This window comes from Gallinula chloropus, assembly GCF_964237585.1.
Source record: "Gallinula chloropus genome assembly, chromosome: 1".
In the NCBI taxonomy this organism is placed as follows: Eukaryota; Metazoa; Chordata; class Aves; order Gruiformes; family Rallidae; genus Gallinula; species Gallinula chloropus.
The window spans coordinates 100,873,444-100,885,956 of NC_140085.1; the positions used below are offsets into that span (position 1 = coordinate 100,873,444).

At 49.4% G+C, this 12,513-nt stretch overlaps 1 protein-coding gene across 1 annotated transcript; it reads right to left on the reverse strand.

The window, feature by feature from the left end:
- Positions 1-11,064: 11,064 nt before the first annotated feature.
- GJA5 (gap junction protein alpha 5) lies at positions 11,065-12,252 on the reverse strand (the record flags this gene model as incomplete). The annotated part of the gene is made up of 1 exon (XM_084263706.1): positions 11,065-12,252. The coding sequence occupies one exon, from the start codon at positions 12,250-12,252 to the stop codon at positions 11,143-11,145; it is 1,110 nt and encodes a 369-aa protein (XP_084119832.1). The 3' UTR covers positions 11,065-11,142.
- Positions 12,253-12,513: the final 261 nt, after the last annotated feature.

The window sequence follows — 12,513 nt, forward strand, 5'->3', positions numbered from 1 at the left end:
TGTGGCCATTGATCTGTCCCGTTCCCCAGCCAAGTCACACGTGCATCGCTGTGATGTGTAGTGCGCACCCAGGAGAGATGGTGTGTAGTGGGGAGACTTGATGGCGTCGCCCAGCGGTGCCATGAACCCCTTGGCCAAACAGCGCCCAGCACACCAGCACCTGCGTGCAGCAGTGGGCAAGCAAACACCCCACAGCAGCGGAGTCGCAGAAGGAGGGAGCTGCCTCTCTCCTGAGAACCTTCTGGGCTCCTGAGAGCTGTCCAAGCGTTAGCCACAAACAGGGCGTGTGCATGCGGGGCGGTGGCCCTAATTCAGATCGCGAAGGTAATGTGGCAGGGGGGTCCTGCCTGTGGCAGGGGGGCTGGAGCTCTATGATCCTTGGGGTCCCTTCCAACCCAGACCATTCTATGACTTGAAACTGGGTCCTGACACTGGGCAAGGATTGTGGAGGGAGCACAGGGAGCGGAATCAGTCGGTGTGATTTCGCATGCGGCGTTCAGCAGACCATTCAAACGCAGATTATCTTCTGGCAGATGGTAATAGCACTTATTCCCCGCCTCACCAGGAAGGCTGTGATGTAGCAAAATGCATGCAGAAGGCTTTGTATATGCAAGAGCTCAGCTGTTCTTCAAACTGTATCAGTAGCTGTTTGAATGACAGAGATGACCTTTCCTTCAGGTCTTGCCTGACAGCTCTGGGCCCTCTTGGTTACAAAACCACTGCTATTATAAGATGGAAATAAGTAGTCCTGTGTTGCTTTTGTGCATGTTGCATGGGTATGCGCACAGCATTATATCTGTGTGTTCTTTAACTCTAGACACAGAGCTTAAACTTCTTTTGTCCTGATTTGTCTTCCTCTGCAACTGATTTTCCTTCTGGCGTGAAGGTGGTTTTGTTCTGGTCCCCGTGCCCATCTCTTGTCTGTGTCAGGGCATTGTGTTCCTACAAGACCTCAGCACCTCCTTCACAGGAGTGAAGGGATGCTATATTGATTTTCCAGATGGGAATTTCAGCAGAGGAAGGCTCATATGATTTTGTCAGGCATGGAAGTTGTTGAGTAGGAACCTGAGGGTGCTCTCCAGAGGGTCAGGCTGGTGCCTGAGCTGCTTGTCCAGAGTCAGTGTTATCTTTTGTCACTGTTCTGATCCCATCTGGCTGTCAGCTGTACCAAACCAATGCTCCGTGGGTATTTATGCTGCTGCCAGTTCTCATGTCTCAATTGGGAGTAATTTCATGCGGGTGACTGAGATTCCTTGAGAGGAAGAATTTCAAGTATCCCAGACAATGGTATGGTTAGCATCAGTTTTGTCCTAAGTCTGGGTTTCTTTAGTATTTATTTTAAGGATTGTTGACACACATGAGTTTTTTAGTAGGGCTTCAGTATCTGTGGTTTTGGTCATGAAAAAGGGTCAGAGGCAAAATGGTCTTGGCATTGGAGTTTAATATCCTTCTCCTGTAAGATAACAGAATAAATAGGAAGAGAAACATGATTTAAAGTCTTCAGTGACAGTGAGATTGTAAGAATGCAACAGCACAACGTTTTTCACGAGGCATTTAGCATTTCTGAAGAAAGGTTCCTGGTAAAACACTACTGCAAGTCAACAGTCAACACGTGAATTGCAGAAGGGGATGGGTCAAGTCTCCCTCAATAAAAAACTTGTATTACATGTTCTCTTACTCTCAATTACCCTAATTTGGAGCTAATGAATATTGCTAAATGGATTGAAACAAACAGCAGCGCTGTGGACAAAAAACCCCAATCATTATGAACTGTGGTGTATCGACTGCAGTGAGTTTTTCACAGATTTGTAGGTCTTATTGCTGGGGTGCTGGTTGTGAGTATCTGCTCAAAGTAGGAGAGGGGACCAAGCATTTCCGATGGGGTCAGTAGCTTCTATTAGCACCAGTGCATACCTCTTCAAACCCCATGGCGGTAATTAGATACTGCCTCATCCCTAGGCCGTGCTTTCCAATTGTTAATTAAAGTAATAATTGTCGTTACAAGAGTGCTTCTGCTAGAAGAGGCTGTCAGAAATGTAGTCCCCTTTGCAGGTACTTGCATATGGGGACTAAAACGCTTCTGAGCTTAGTTTTGGTGAGTGAGATGGAGGAAGCCGTCACCTCCCACTGCAGCCCAGCCTGTGGCTCAGAGATGCTGGGGGAGCATTGGAGCTGGCTTCACATGCGAGTGAGGTGCAGTCCAGGCCAGTGTTTCGTGTTTCTGGCTCTGAGGTGGTACAGATGTGTGACACTGTGGCGCAGTGCGTGCCTCTACGCGCGCCGCGGCCTTGCTGCTTGCTTAGAAATACACGCAGGGGTGGGGGCAGCCCTGACTTGACTTGTGGGGAGGAGCACTTTGCAAAGCTATAGGGTATTTGCACCCTAGGAAGTGAGATGTTAACCTTGCCCCCAGGTATGCAGAGGGAGAGGAAAAGGGGTTAAGGCATCTAAACCTGTGGGCTGGGGTACCTCGCTGTGCTGGGAGCAGTGATGTCCTGGTGTGGCCAGAGATGTCCATTGGGAACCAGTGAATGCTGTTCCAGGATCTCTTACGTTTAATGAATGTCTTTATTGTTGATTTAGATCTGAGCACTTTAACCAACTTTTCAGAAAGTCCCCAAATTTGGCATTTCCCTGGAAATGAGAGAGCCAAAAGGAATCTGGAGAAACTAGAAATATGGAGAGGGAAGTGTAATTGTATCCTAAGAAAATACAAGACTGAAAAGGTGTGTGTGTGGGAGGAATCCAAAGCCTAATTTCAGAGGGGTAGGAAAAAGGTGAAAAAAGAGTTCTTATGATCTGTTAAGGGAGAACTGAATTGAAAGAAAGCCCCCCCCTTTTTTTTTTTTTTCAGTGGAATGCCAGTTATGAACCAGGTGTGCTTTTGGGTGGGCAGCTCATGCTATGCGACACGAGGGCGATGGCAGTTTCTGCCCTGCATGTGTACCCAATCTGGGCTGAAGTGGGAGAAAAGCAAGGTGGGAACCAACCACAGCTTCACTGGACTACGTGATTTAGCAACAGCTAATTTTAGGCACTTGTTTCTGAAACATCTTGCCTGTAGCCTGGCACCCATCAAACTGGTTTTGTCAGGAGCACTTTTCAACCTCAAACTTTGTTCCCAGGCTGAAATGCTGGCATGGCATTTACTTAAAAAACAAACCCGAACAAATAGCAGCAAGTTTCTGACCTCAGGCTTGCCTCTCCCTGCTAATCTGATTCCTTTTAAGGGTAGGAGCTGGTGGCTAACGTGATTTCTAGTGAAACCCTGTGTGCAGCTGAGTGTGAGCGTGTTGGGCTTTGTGGGGGCTGGCGTTACCGACGTCACGTCGTAGCAGCCCCGTATCCAGTGTCTAGAAAAATACCTTGATGTGTCTTTTGCTTCCTTTATATCATCATGTATCTGACCATCGCTGACGTGCCTTTTTGAAGCTGGGTGCATCTCCAATGTGAACAGGGAAATTTAACTCTCTCATGGGGTCCCTAAGAGCTCAGTTTGACCTCTGGCTTGGCCGCATCCGTCCTGGCCCTTCCTGTGTAAATTAACCTTAGGATAAAGAGGAGTCCCTGCATATGAAATCAGGCTGGGTTTTGTGGCTTGTTGAGTAATCCCTGAAGTCTTTCCTGCTGCAATCCAGCCCTGAGAGATCACAGAATCGTAGGGGTTGGAAGGGACCTCAAGAGGTCACTGGGTCCAACCCCCCTGCCAAAGCAGGTTCCCTAGGTCGGCGTCCAGACAGGTCTTGAATATCTCCAGAGAAAGAGACTCCACAATCCCCCTGGGCAGCCTATCCCAGGGCTCTGTCACCCTCACTGTGAAAAAGTTCTTCTGCGTGTTGGTGCAGAACTACTGTGCTCCAGATTGAGGCCACTGTCCCTTGTCCTGTCCCCACAGCCCACTGAGAAGAGGCTGGCCATTTCCCCCTGTGTCCCACACTTGAGATATTTACAAACATTGATCAGATCCCCTCTCAGTCTTCTTTTCTCAAGGCTGAACAGCCCCAGCTCACTCAGCCTTTATGAGATGAGATATGTCCTCTCAAAAAAACCTCACAAAAACACCATGGTCTGCAGGGGATTGGTCTTGCTCCTACAAATGCTGCAGTTGGGTTGTTGCCTTGCGGGAGCTTCCCACAGGCCAGCCACATGGAGTTTGTAATAAAGAAAACAAAAGGGTGCCTAATCTGGTAATAAGAAAAAGCCATATCCAGGGAGGAAAGTGTCTTAATGCCCAAGTCCTACAGGCTTTGGTCCAAAAAGAATTTTAAAGGAATATGAAAATATCACGGTTCTTCTGAGGTTTGCTCAGCGGGAATACGTTTTGCTAGCCAACGTTGTAGAATTGCTTTTATTCATCCAGAGGCTTGTGGCTGTGTGGGTAGGCTACAAAGCCCTGTGTTGCAAGCTGCAGTAGAGGCTGGGGGATGTGTTTTATGCAGGCACCATAGTGCCTTCACGGTGCTTCTACTACTTTGGTTCTTGGGAAGTGCTGGGGCTTGGAGGGGATGACAAAACCCTCTATGTGGGAGCACGGAGCGGTGAAAAGCTTTCAGGTGGAGAAGCTGCTGTAGGGCTCAAACCTTCCCGTGGGACCTTTGTGAGCAGCCAGGAAATTGGGGTCTTCTGGACATCCTGCTGTGAGGTTCCTGCATGGACATCGAGGGTTCCCAGCCATGTCTATAGGGGTTACTGGGAGCGGGATAAAACCACATCTGAGTTGATCACCAGTATATCATGGTTCTCTCAGATGGTTTTTTTAGTACTGATCTAACACATAACTGTCTTAAAAAAACACATTCTGGTGTGTGTTATTGCACATATTCTCTGGTGGAGGAGCGTTGTTTGGCTTGTGATTGGCAGGATTGGTTATGCAACGTTGTTTTGTGCTTCCTGATGGCTGGAGGAACACGGGGCTGCCTCTGGGGTGGATATCGGCCCCTATGAATTTAAAATTTAGTTTCCATGACTGACAGTTGCTTTCTGAGAACTCTGTTGCCCGTCAAACTCAATTGCTCAAATGTCTGTGGGAAACCAGGGGTGGTATGTGAATGTGGTCTCAGCAAACTCATTTTAAAGAATGCAGACCGATGTTCTCTGGAGGCACAGTGAAGCGTTTCTGCATTATTTGGCTAGAGTGAGTGGCATAAACCTGTTTGCTCTTTCTGTCATCAAATTTTAATGACAATGTTATTTTTATTTATATATAGATATATAGTATTAAAATCCCCGTGGTCCCCAGACAGAAAGACCTTTAATCATCTAGACCATGTAAGCAATGAACACTTCAGGCAAAAGCAAAGCTATTAGATTTGCACTGCAGCCACAGTTTTTCCTCCTAAAAAGTTTACTTGAAGAAGCTGCCACTCTCCATTCTTGTTTTCAGTCTGCCTGTGCCTCTGCTGCAGTGGGTAACCTAATGACTGAGGTGCTGGGCTTCATTCACAGGTGGGTGCAAAGGCTGGCATCAGCCCTGCACAGCATCCCTCCCGTAATCCCTGCCGGGACGAGGCGACAAAGTTCTTCAGGGCAGTTAGAGGTCTTAGTGGGGAAAGAGAGAAGAGGCTGAGTTCTCACCTGACTCCGAAAGGTAGGAGTTGACTGGTCCCTCTCCAAATGTTTCTCACTGCAAACCAGTCTTCATCACAGCTGGAAGCTCCTTGTAGCTTGACCAGCTCTTTCAGCTCTGAGAGCTGAATGTGATGTGAAGGCAGTATGGAGCTCCACACTCTATATTGCACAGGTATTGCTTTCTCCTCCTTCCCCCTGCTCCCCTTTCCCCAATCTTTAACAACTTCCAGCTTAATATTATAGCTCTGGAGAGGGGCTGTCTGATTTTGTTGTTTGCTTGGGTTACCTGTCTATCTATTTATTTGAAAAGGCACCGCTGCCCTTTTCTGTTAACGTTTTTGCTACTGGGAAAATTCTGATTTTTGTGCACCTGGTGATCCATCATTCACCAGGTTGGGAGAAAAGCATCAGACTTCCCTGGGAGCTTTACTGAGCAGGGAAAGCCAGTGGTGGGATATGATTGAATTGGTGATGCAATATCCCTTCAGCTGCCTCTCAGCTTCATGCCGGTTCTTCAAGTCATTCTTCCTTGCTTGGTTGAGTAGAAAACTGGGTGTCAGTTACTCTTGGGCCCAGAAAGAGAGAGGTGGTGTACTGTCTGTACCTTGATTCTCCTTCTGAACCTGGGTTCCTTAAGACCCTGGGCATCCCTTTGGCCATGCTGCGATGTGGCCGAGAGCTTCCCAGGGGAACAGCAGTGGCAGAGGGGGCTCCCCTGGGGCCAGCAGTGCCCCTTGTGCCTGCCTGGGCCTTCCTGGGGGCACAGTGGGAGCAGTAGAGGCAGGAGAGCTGTGGCTCCATGGCTCCTGCTGATGCTGGTGGTCCTCAGTGCTTGCCACTGCTGTCCCTCAGGCTCTCTGCTATGCTATGCTATGCTGACTTTGTGAATTTCTGCTTTTTTTTTTCTGTATTTCAGCCCTTTGGAGTCCAGTCAAGCATGTTCCTGTGAACACACAGTGCTTTTATTATTTGTTTTTTGAATCTTCTTAATTCCTTGGCCTCAGTAATAATTCGTGGAAAAGTGATTGAGGGGAGATGGTGTGGCATCTTTTTACTCTTCCCCTCTTAAGGCTTCAATCTCTACCAGCTTTGAGCTTGCTTGAGCGTTGCCTCTCTCACGTATTCTGAAAGAGGAAGCAACTTGCCTGACCCATGGGCTCTAGATCAGCCATTACTTTAAGTACTTTTCTTGGTTTCTCCCTCATTTGCCTCTTGGCCCACTCAGCCATCCCACTGTGCTGTTTGGAGAGAGGAGAAGGAACTACATGCACGACCTTGTCTCAGTCCATTACTTTGTTAGTTTTGGCATTCTATGCATTTTTTTAAATATAGCTTTTCCTTTTATAGGATGAAGCATTTCTGGTTTAAGAGCTTGGGGAGACTCACGTTTCCCTGTTCTCCTATCTTAGGCTCAGCAGCTGGTCAGCACAGGGCTGTGGGTCCGAACTGGCTCCTTCAGGCACCAGTTAGAGGAGGCGATGCCAAAATGGTTTGAGGTCTGCTGACCAAGGAGACAACTGGGGGTGTTAAATGCTGTCCCCAGCTCCTGTTGGAGAGTTTGGTTTCGAGAGGCTGAGGACCCCAGCAGGTATGACTCTGGAGAAAAGAGGGACAGGAGCAGAATGAGAAGTTCTCATGTGTTTTCTTGCTTCCACCTCAGAGCATTGTCTATGTAATGCTGCCATTTAAAGATTGAGTGCCTACCCTAGGGCTGAATTTCATAAATAACCTTGATTTAGGTCTCAGCTGTAAGATTGTCCCTCCATCCATCTGGTACAAAGCAATAAATACATAATCTCTCTGAAATGATGGGCCAGCCTCTCTGCTTGCTGGCTGGAGTGTGTGTGCTCCTGTTGTGGTGTGACAGCCTGGCCACCTTGACAGCGGGTCCCAGGAATCACAAGTTTATGCTCCGTCAGCCAGCGCAAACACCTGTCCATCAAGTATTCCCCACTTCTTACACCTAGAAGACAGAACTGGGGAGGCATTAAGAAACGGGTGTCAGGGAGAGAGGATCTGCTTTGATGAGACTATTCTCTGGGCTGGGAGGCAGAGAGCTGGGATGGCTGTACTCCTGTGGGCTCAGAGAACAGCAAAACACCGCTTGTGAATGTGTGCATTGTAGGGGTCTGAAATGGCATAGGGGAGATCCTTATCCTCATTTTTCGGCTATGCCTTGCTTTCCAGCAGAAGGACAAATATTTCCAAGTGTCTGTAGCATGAAGGTTTTAAAGTTTAGGCTATGGCTTGTTACAAACCAATAATGGTTTATTGAACAAGGCCAGGGTTAGTGCTTGAGTGGTCCTACAAAACAGTGATGTTGCTCAGTAGCCAGGTATTTCAAGAGGGGGTGATCTGCTGTGAATATGCTTTAATAAGCTTACTCCTTGTGTATTTCTCCTGGTGAGATGGCACACTAAGGGACAGGCATGCTCTGGGCTGTGCCTGTGCCAGGTCTGCAGGGGTAATCCTGCCTCCTTGATGTGTTTTGTGGCTGTGGGTTCTCCCATGGCATTGCTGAATCACAGCAGAATAGGGTTTGGAAGACACCTCTGGAGATCATCTAGTCCAATTCCCCTGCCAGAGCAGGATCACCTAGAGCAGGCTGCTCAGGACAGCGTCCAGGTGGGTTTTGAATGTCTCCAGAGGTGGAGACTCCACAGCCTCTCTGGGCAGCCTGTGCCAGTGCTCTGTCACCCTCACAGCAAAGTTCCTCCTCATGCTTCGGTGGAACTTCCTATATTCAAGTTTGTGCCCATTGCCTCTTGTCCTGTCACTGGGCACCACTGAAAAAAGACTGACCCTGTCCTCCTGACACTCACCCCTCAGGTATTTAAAAGCATTGACAAGATTCTCCCCTCAGTCTTGTCTTCTCTAGGCTAAGGAGTCCCAAGTCCATCAGCCTCTCTTTGTAAGAGAGATGTTCTAGTCCCCTAGCATCTTCCTTTATGGGCTGAAAACCCCCAAACCAAGGGTCCTTTGATCTTAAGTGGTCCCTGCAGTCTTTAACACAGTTAAAGGGCCTTGTACTGGTATCCTCATCAAATTCCAGTTTAATTCTTTATGCCCCCTCTCAGGCTCCTTGCTGGGACCCAGTGTTTTATTGGTCTCCAGCTTCCCATCCTGCAGAGTCCCATGGGATGGGAGATTGTGTGGATAAAGGAAGGAAGGGCACTTCCTTTGGGTGGACAGGGGGATCCGAGGTCGGAAGGAGGGAGCCTGTGAAAGTTAGAAAGTGGGAGCAAGGGATGAAGTTCAGAGGACAGGCATCAGCCAGGGAAGAGAGGGTATTCCTTGGGCTGGACAACTACATCTTAAAGAGCACGGAGTACCCACAGGGACTCTCTGCAGAGATGCTTAGTAGTGAATTCTCAGTGTCTCTCAAGACCTTGCTTTTTAAAAAGCCTTCCAGGGCCCTGTTGCTGCACTGATGAGCCATCAGATGCTCAGGGGACAGGTTTTGCTGCCCTTTACCTGCCGAGTTGGCCTTGCATTGCAGGCAGTTGCTCCAGGTACATGTGTGCTAGAGGATGCAAGGAGGGAGTGTTTCTGTCAGAAGAGGATGGAGGTTCTGCTCACTGGCCAGCTCTTCCCAGTCTTCCTTGTTGTAATTCAGAGGCAGGCGGGGGAGCTGGAGGGGGTTTCTGAGAGCCCATCAGTCATTTCCCAGTGTTTATTATTTATCCCCCTGGCTGAGCCCTCCCCTCATCCCTGCCACTCTGGGCAATGGGAACTTTTGTGATCGCTGAGCGGCAGGGGCTGGCAGGCCGCCTGATCGGTGCAAGCGGCTCGTTCCCAGCCACGTGAGAGGAGAAACATCAACAAAGGAGAGATGGGGTTAGAACTTTATTAGGAGAAACCTAGGCATGTTTGACTAAAATCTCACATTAAGGAGAGCACACATGTATTTTCAGGATTAAAAAATACACATATATAAAAAAAAAACCCCAAACAACACCTTACAAACAAAAAAAATGTTTCCCTCCCCCCCACCCCTGTGTGTGTGAGTGAGTATGTATGTATATGTTTGGGGAACTGTACCAAAGCCAACTGTGTATCAGGAGCAAGGATTCACGGCCCCTTTCAGCAGTGCCTAAGAGAGGGAATGGCTCAGTCCCCTCCTAAGTTGGTCCCAGGCCATTCGCTCACACAGGCTGAAGTTGGGAAGCCGTGGCTTGTGCCTGAAAGGGCAGTGAGGGGTAAACAACAAGGAGCAGCATAGCTTTGTTTAGCAGTTCTCCTTAAAGGAGGGATGCCAGCTCTACAGTGAGAGAATATGTCTGGAGTTGGAGCTGCCTGCACATCCTGCCCACCAGACTTGCTGTGCAGTGTTGGGCCCAAAGGGCTGCTCTGAAAGGCTACGCTGGTGGAAAGAGCTGGTCCACTTGTGGTTTGTTATGCTGTATGTGCTAGGGATGGAGTGGAGGTGAAGATGACCTGATGGCAGGACAGGGACTTGCTGAGAGGGCAAATATCTCTGCTTGCACTGGCTGGCAGGCTTGGGAGAGCAGCCAAGGCCTGAATGATGTGCAGGACCTGGAGAGGACTCTTGCTCTTTGCAAAAGATGCTGAAGTGTTTTGTTAGGTTAGAGGGAGAAGACATAGGCTGTACCTCTTTTGCAGGTAAACAGAGGATTTTGGGTTCCCCCCCTCTGGTTGGCAGCTAAAAGCAGCTTCTCAGCAGCAATCATGTTGCTTGAAAGATGATTTTCAAAAGGGGAAAATTCACTTTGATTTCATGCAGTAATTCTTCCTTTTTTACTAGTAAGGTAGTTGTTCTCAGAGGAGAGCCTCTATTACTGTTTATGGGCGTCTTGCTCAGAATTGATGACAGAAGTATCTTGTGAAAATTCCCTAGTCTTCATCAACTGATCATCCCAGTGATATCCCTGGGCCCCAGGGCCAGTCTGCTGTGCTGGCTTAGGAATAAGGAAAGGATTCCTATGTTAGACATGAGGCACCATGTCCTTATCTATGTGGAAGAGCTATATACAGTGTCAAAAAATTCAAGTAGGATTTACTGTATAGGTAAACTTGTCTAAAATACCTGGGCTCAGGTAGAGAAAAGGGAGGGTCAGAAAGAGCGAGGACAAAGCACATAAGGTCTGTCGTTTGGAAAGTCTACTGGTGAGTTTCTGCTCCCTGCAGCTGAGAGAAGCTGCAGCTCAGAATAAAGGCCAGGCTGACATAGTAGTAAATATTGAGTAGACACCAAAGAAGATGCAAGGGGGTTGAGGTTCAGTCGGTCTGCTGAATGCAGTGTCGCAGTGGACACCCTCTGGGCAGCCTCAGGAGTCCGCTGGCCTGTGCTCTGCCGTGCTGAGGATGGCGAGTCTTCAATCCCTATGGGTCCCATGATGAAAATGTGGCTGAGACCTGCACCTCAAGGTCTGTGCCGCTTCTCAGCGTGTGTCTCCGGGTGGCTGCCCCTGCCGTAAGCTGTGAGGGGTGCAGTCTGCAGTGTCGCGCTGATGCTCACTGAAAAGATTAGTGGTGAGAGCCTGGGGTCCCCTCTGCAGAAGTTTTTACTGAGTGCTGAGACTGCTCCTCCCCCTCGTCCCTCCCAGAGGCAGGTCACACGGACAGATCATCTGACCTTGCCTTGCTGCTGGCACGGCTGGCCTTGCTGAGCCGGCGCTTCTCATTGAAGTAGTTCTCGGGGAAAGCGGGTGCCCCACACTCGTTGGCCACCTCCGGGCTCTCCACGTAGCTGGATTTAAGGAAGGGGCCTTCACCAGCAGCATCCTCCTGGCCGTGGACCCTCTCGGTGGCAAAGTTGGCGGTGTTCTGCTGGGAGGCCATCTTGTTGCTGAAGGGGCTGATGAACTTCCTGTCGGGGCTTGACAGGCACTGGTTGAAGTCTGGTGGGGGAGTGTACATCTGGGCCCTTTCTGCTTGCGGGGCGGACTCCAGTCTGGCGGGGGCTGCGCTGGGGCTGGCCTTGTAGGACCGGGAGCACCTCTCTTTGGCTTTCTTCCAGCCCAGGTGGTACAGCTCGGCCAGGCTGAGGAACAGGGAGAGCACCGCCACAGCCAGCATGAAGACGATGAACACGTTCTTCTCCGTGGGACGGGACACGTAGCAGTTGACAGGGTGGGGGCAAGGTGCCCGCTGGCAGATATACAGGGTCTCCAGGAAGATCCCGTACAGGATGTACTGTCCCACAATGAAGGCCACTTCCATGGCGGTGCGAATCAAAATGCTGTAGACGTAGGTGTTGAGGAGACTTCCCCTGAGTATGATTTTGCCTCCTGATTCATCCCAGCAAGACAGCTCAGCTTTCTCTGCCACGGGGCACTTCTGCTGGTAGTATGTGTCACCGTTGTTTTTCATCTCCTGGGCCTCTAATTCGGCCTCCTTCATCTTCCTCTTCTCCTCCATTCGCACGGTGTGCATCGCGTGGCCCATGTACACCAGAGATGGGGTGGAGACAAAGATGATCTGGAGGACCCAAAACCGGACATGGGAGATGGGGAAAGCCTTGTCATAGCAGACGTTTTCACAGCCAGGCTGCTGGGTGTCGCACATGAAGTCAGACTGCTCATCCCCCCAGGAGGACTCAGCTGCTGTGCCCAGCACCAGCATCCGGAAGATGAAGAGCACAGTCAACCAGACTTTCCCCACCACTGTGGAGTGTTTGTGGACCTCTTCGAGGAACTCTCCCAAGAAACTCCAGTCTCCCATTTCTGCTCACCAGGAGGGGTGAGAAGATTCGAAGGCAGGACCGGGTTCAGCCTCTGTGGGAGAAAATAGAAGAGAGTGATTCTAAGGAGGGTTAGGAAGTGCCTAACTGAGAATGCACAGAGCGAGATGGTTTGGTTTGTGTCAAAGGAAATGTTTTATATTTGATCCGAAGTGAACGAGATCTGGTTTGCTGAAAACAGTGTGGGTTGATGGGGCCTTTTGGGGTTGTTTTCAGCTACTGAAATGAAAAGTGATCTTTTT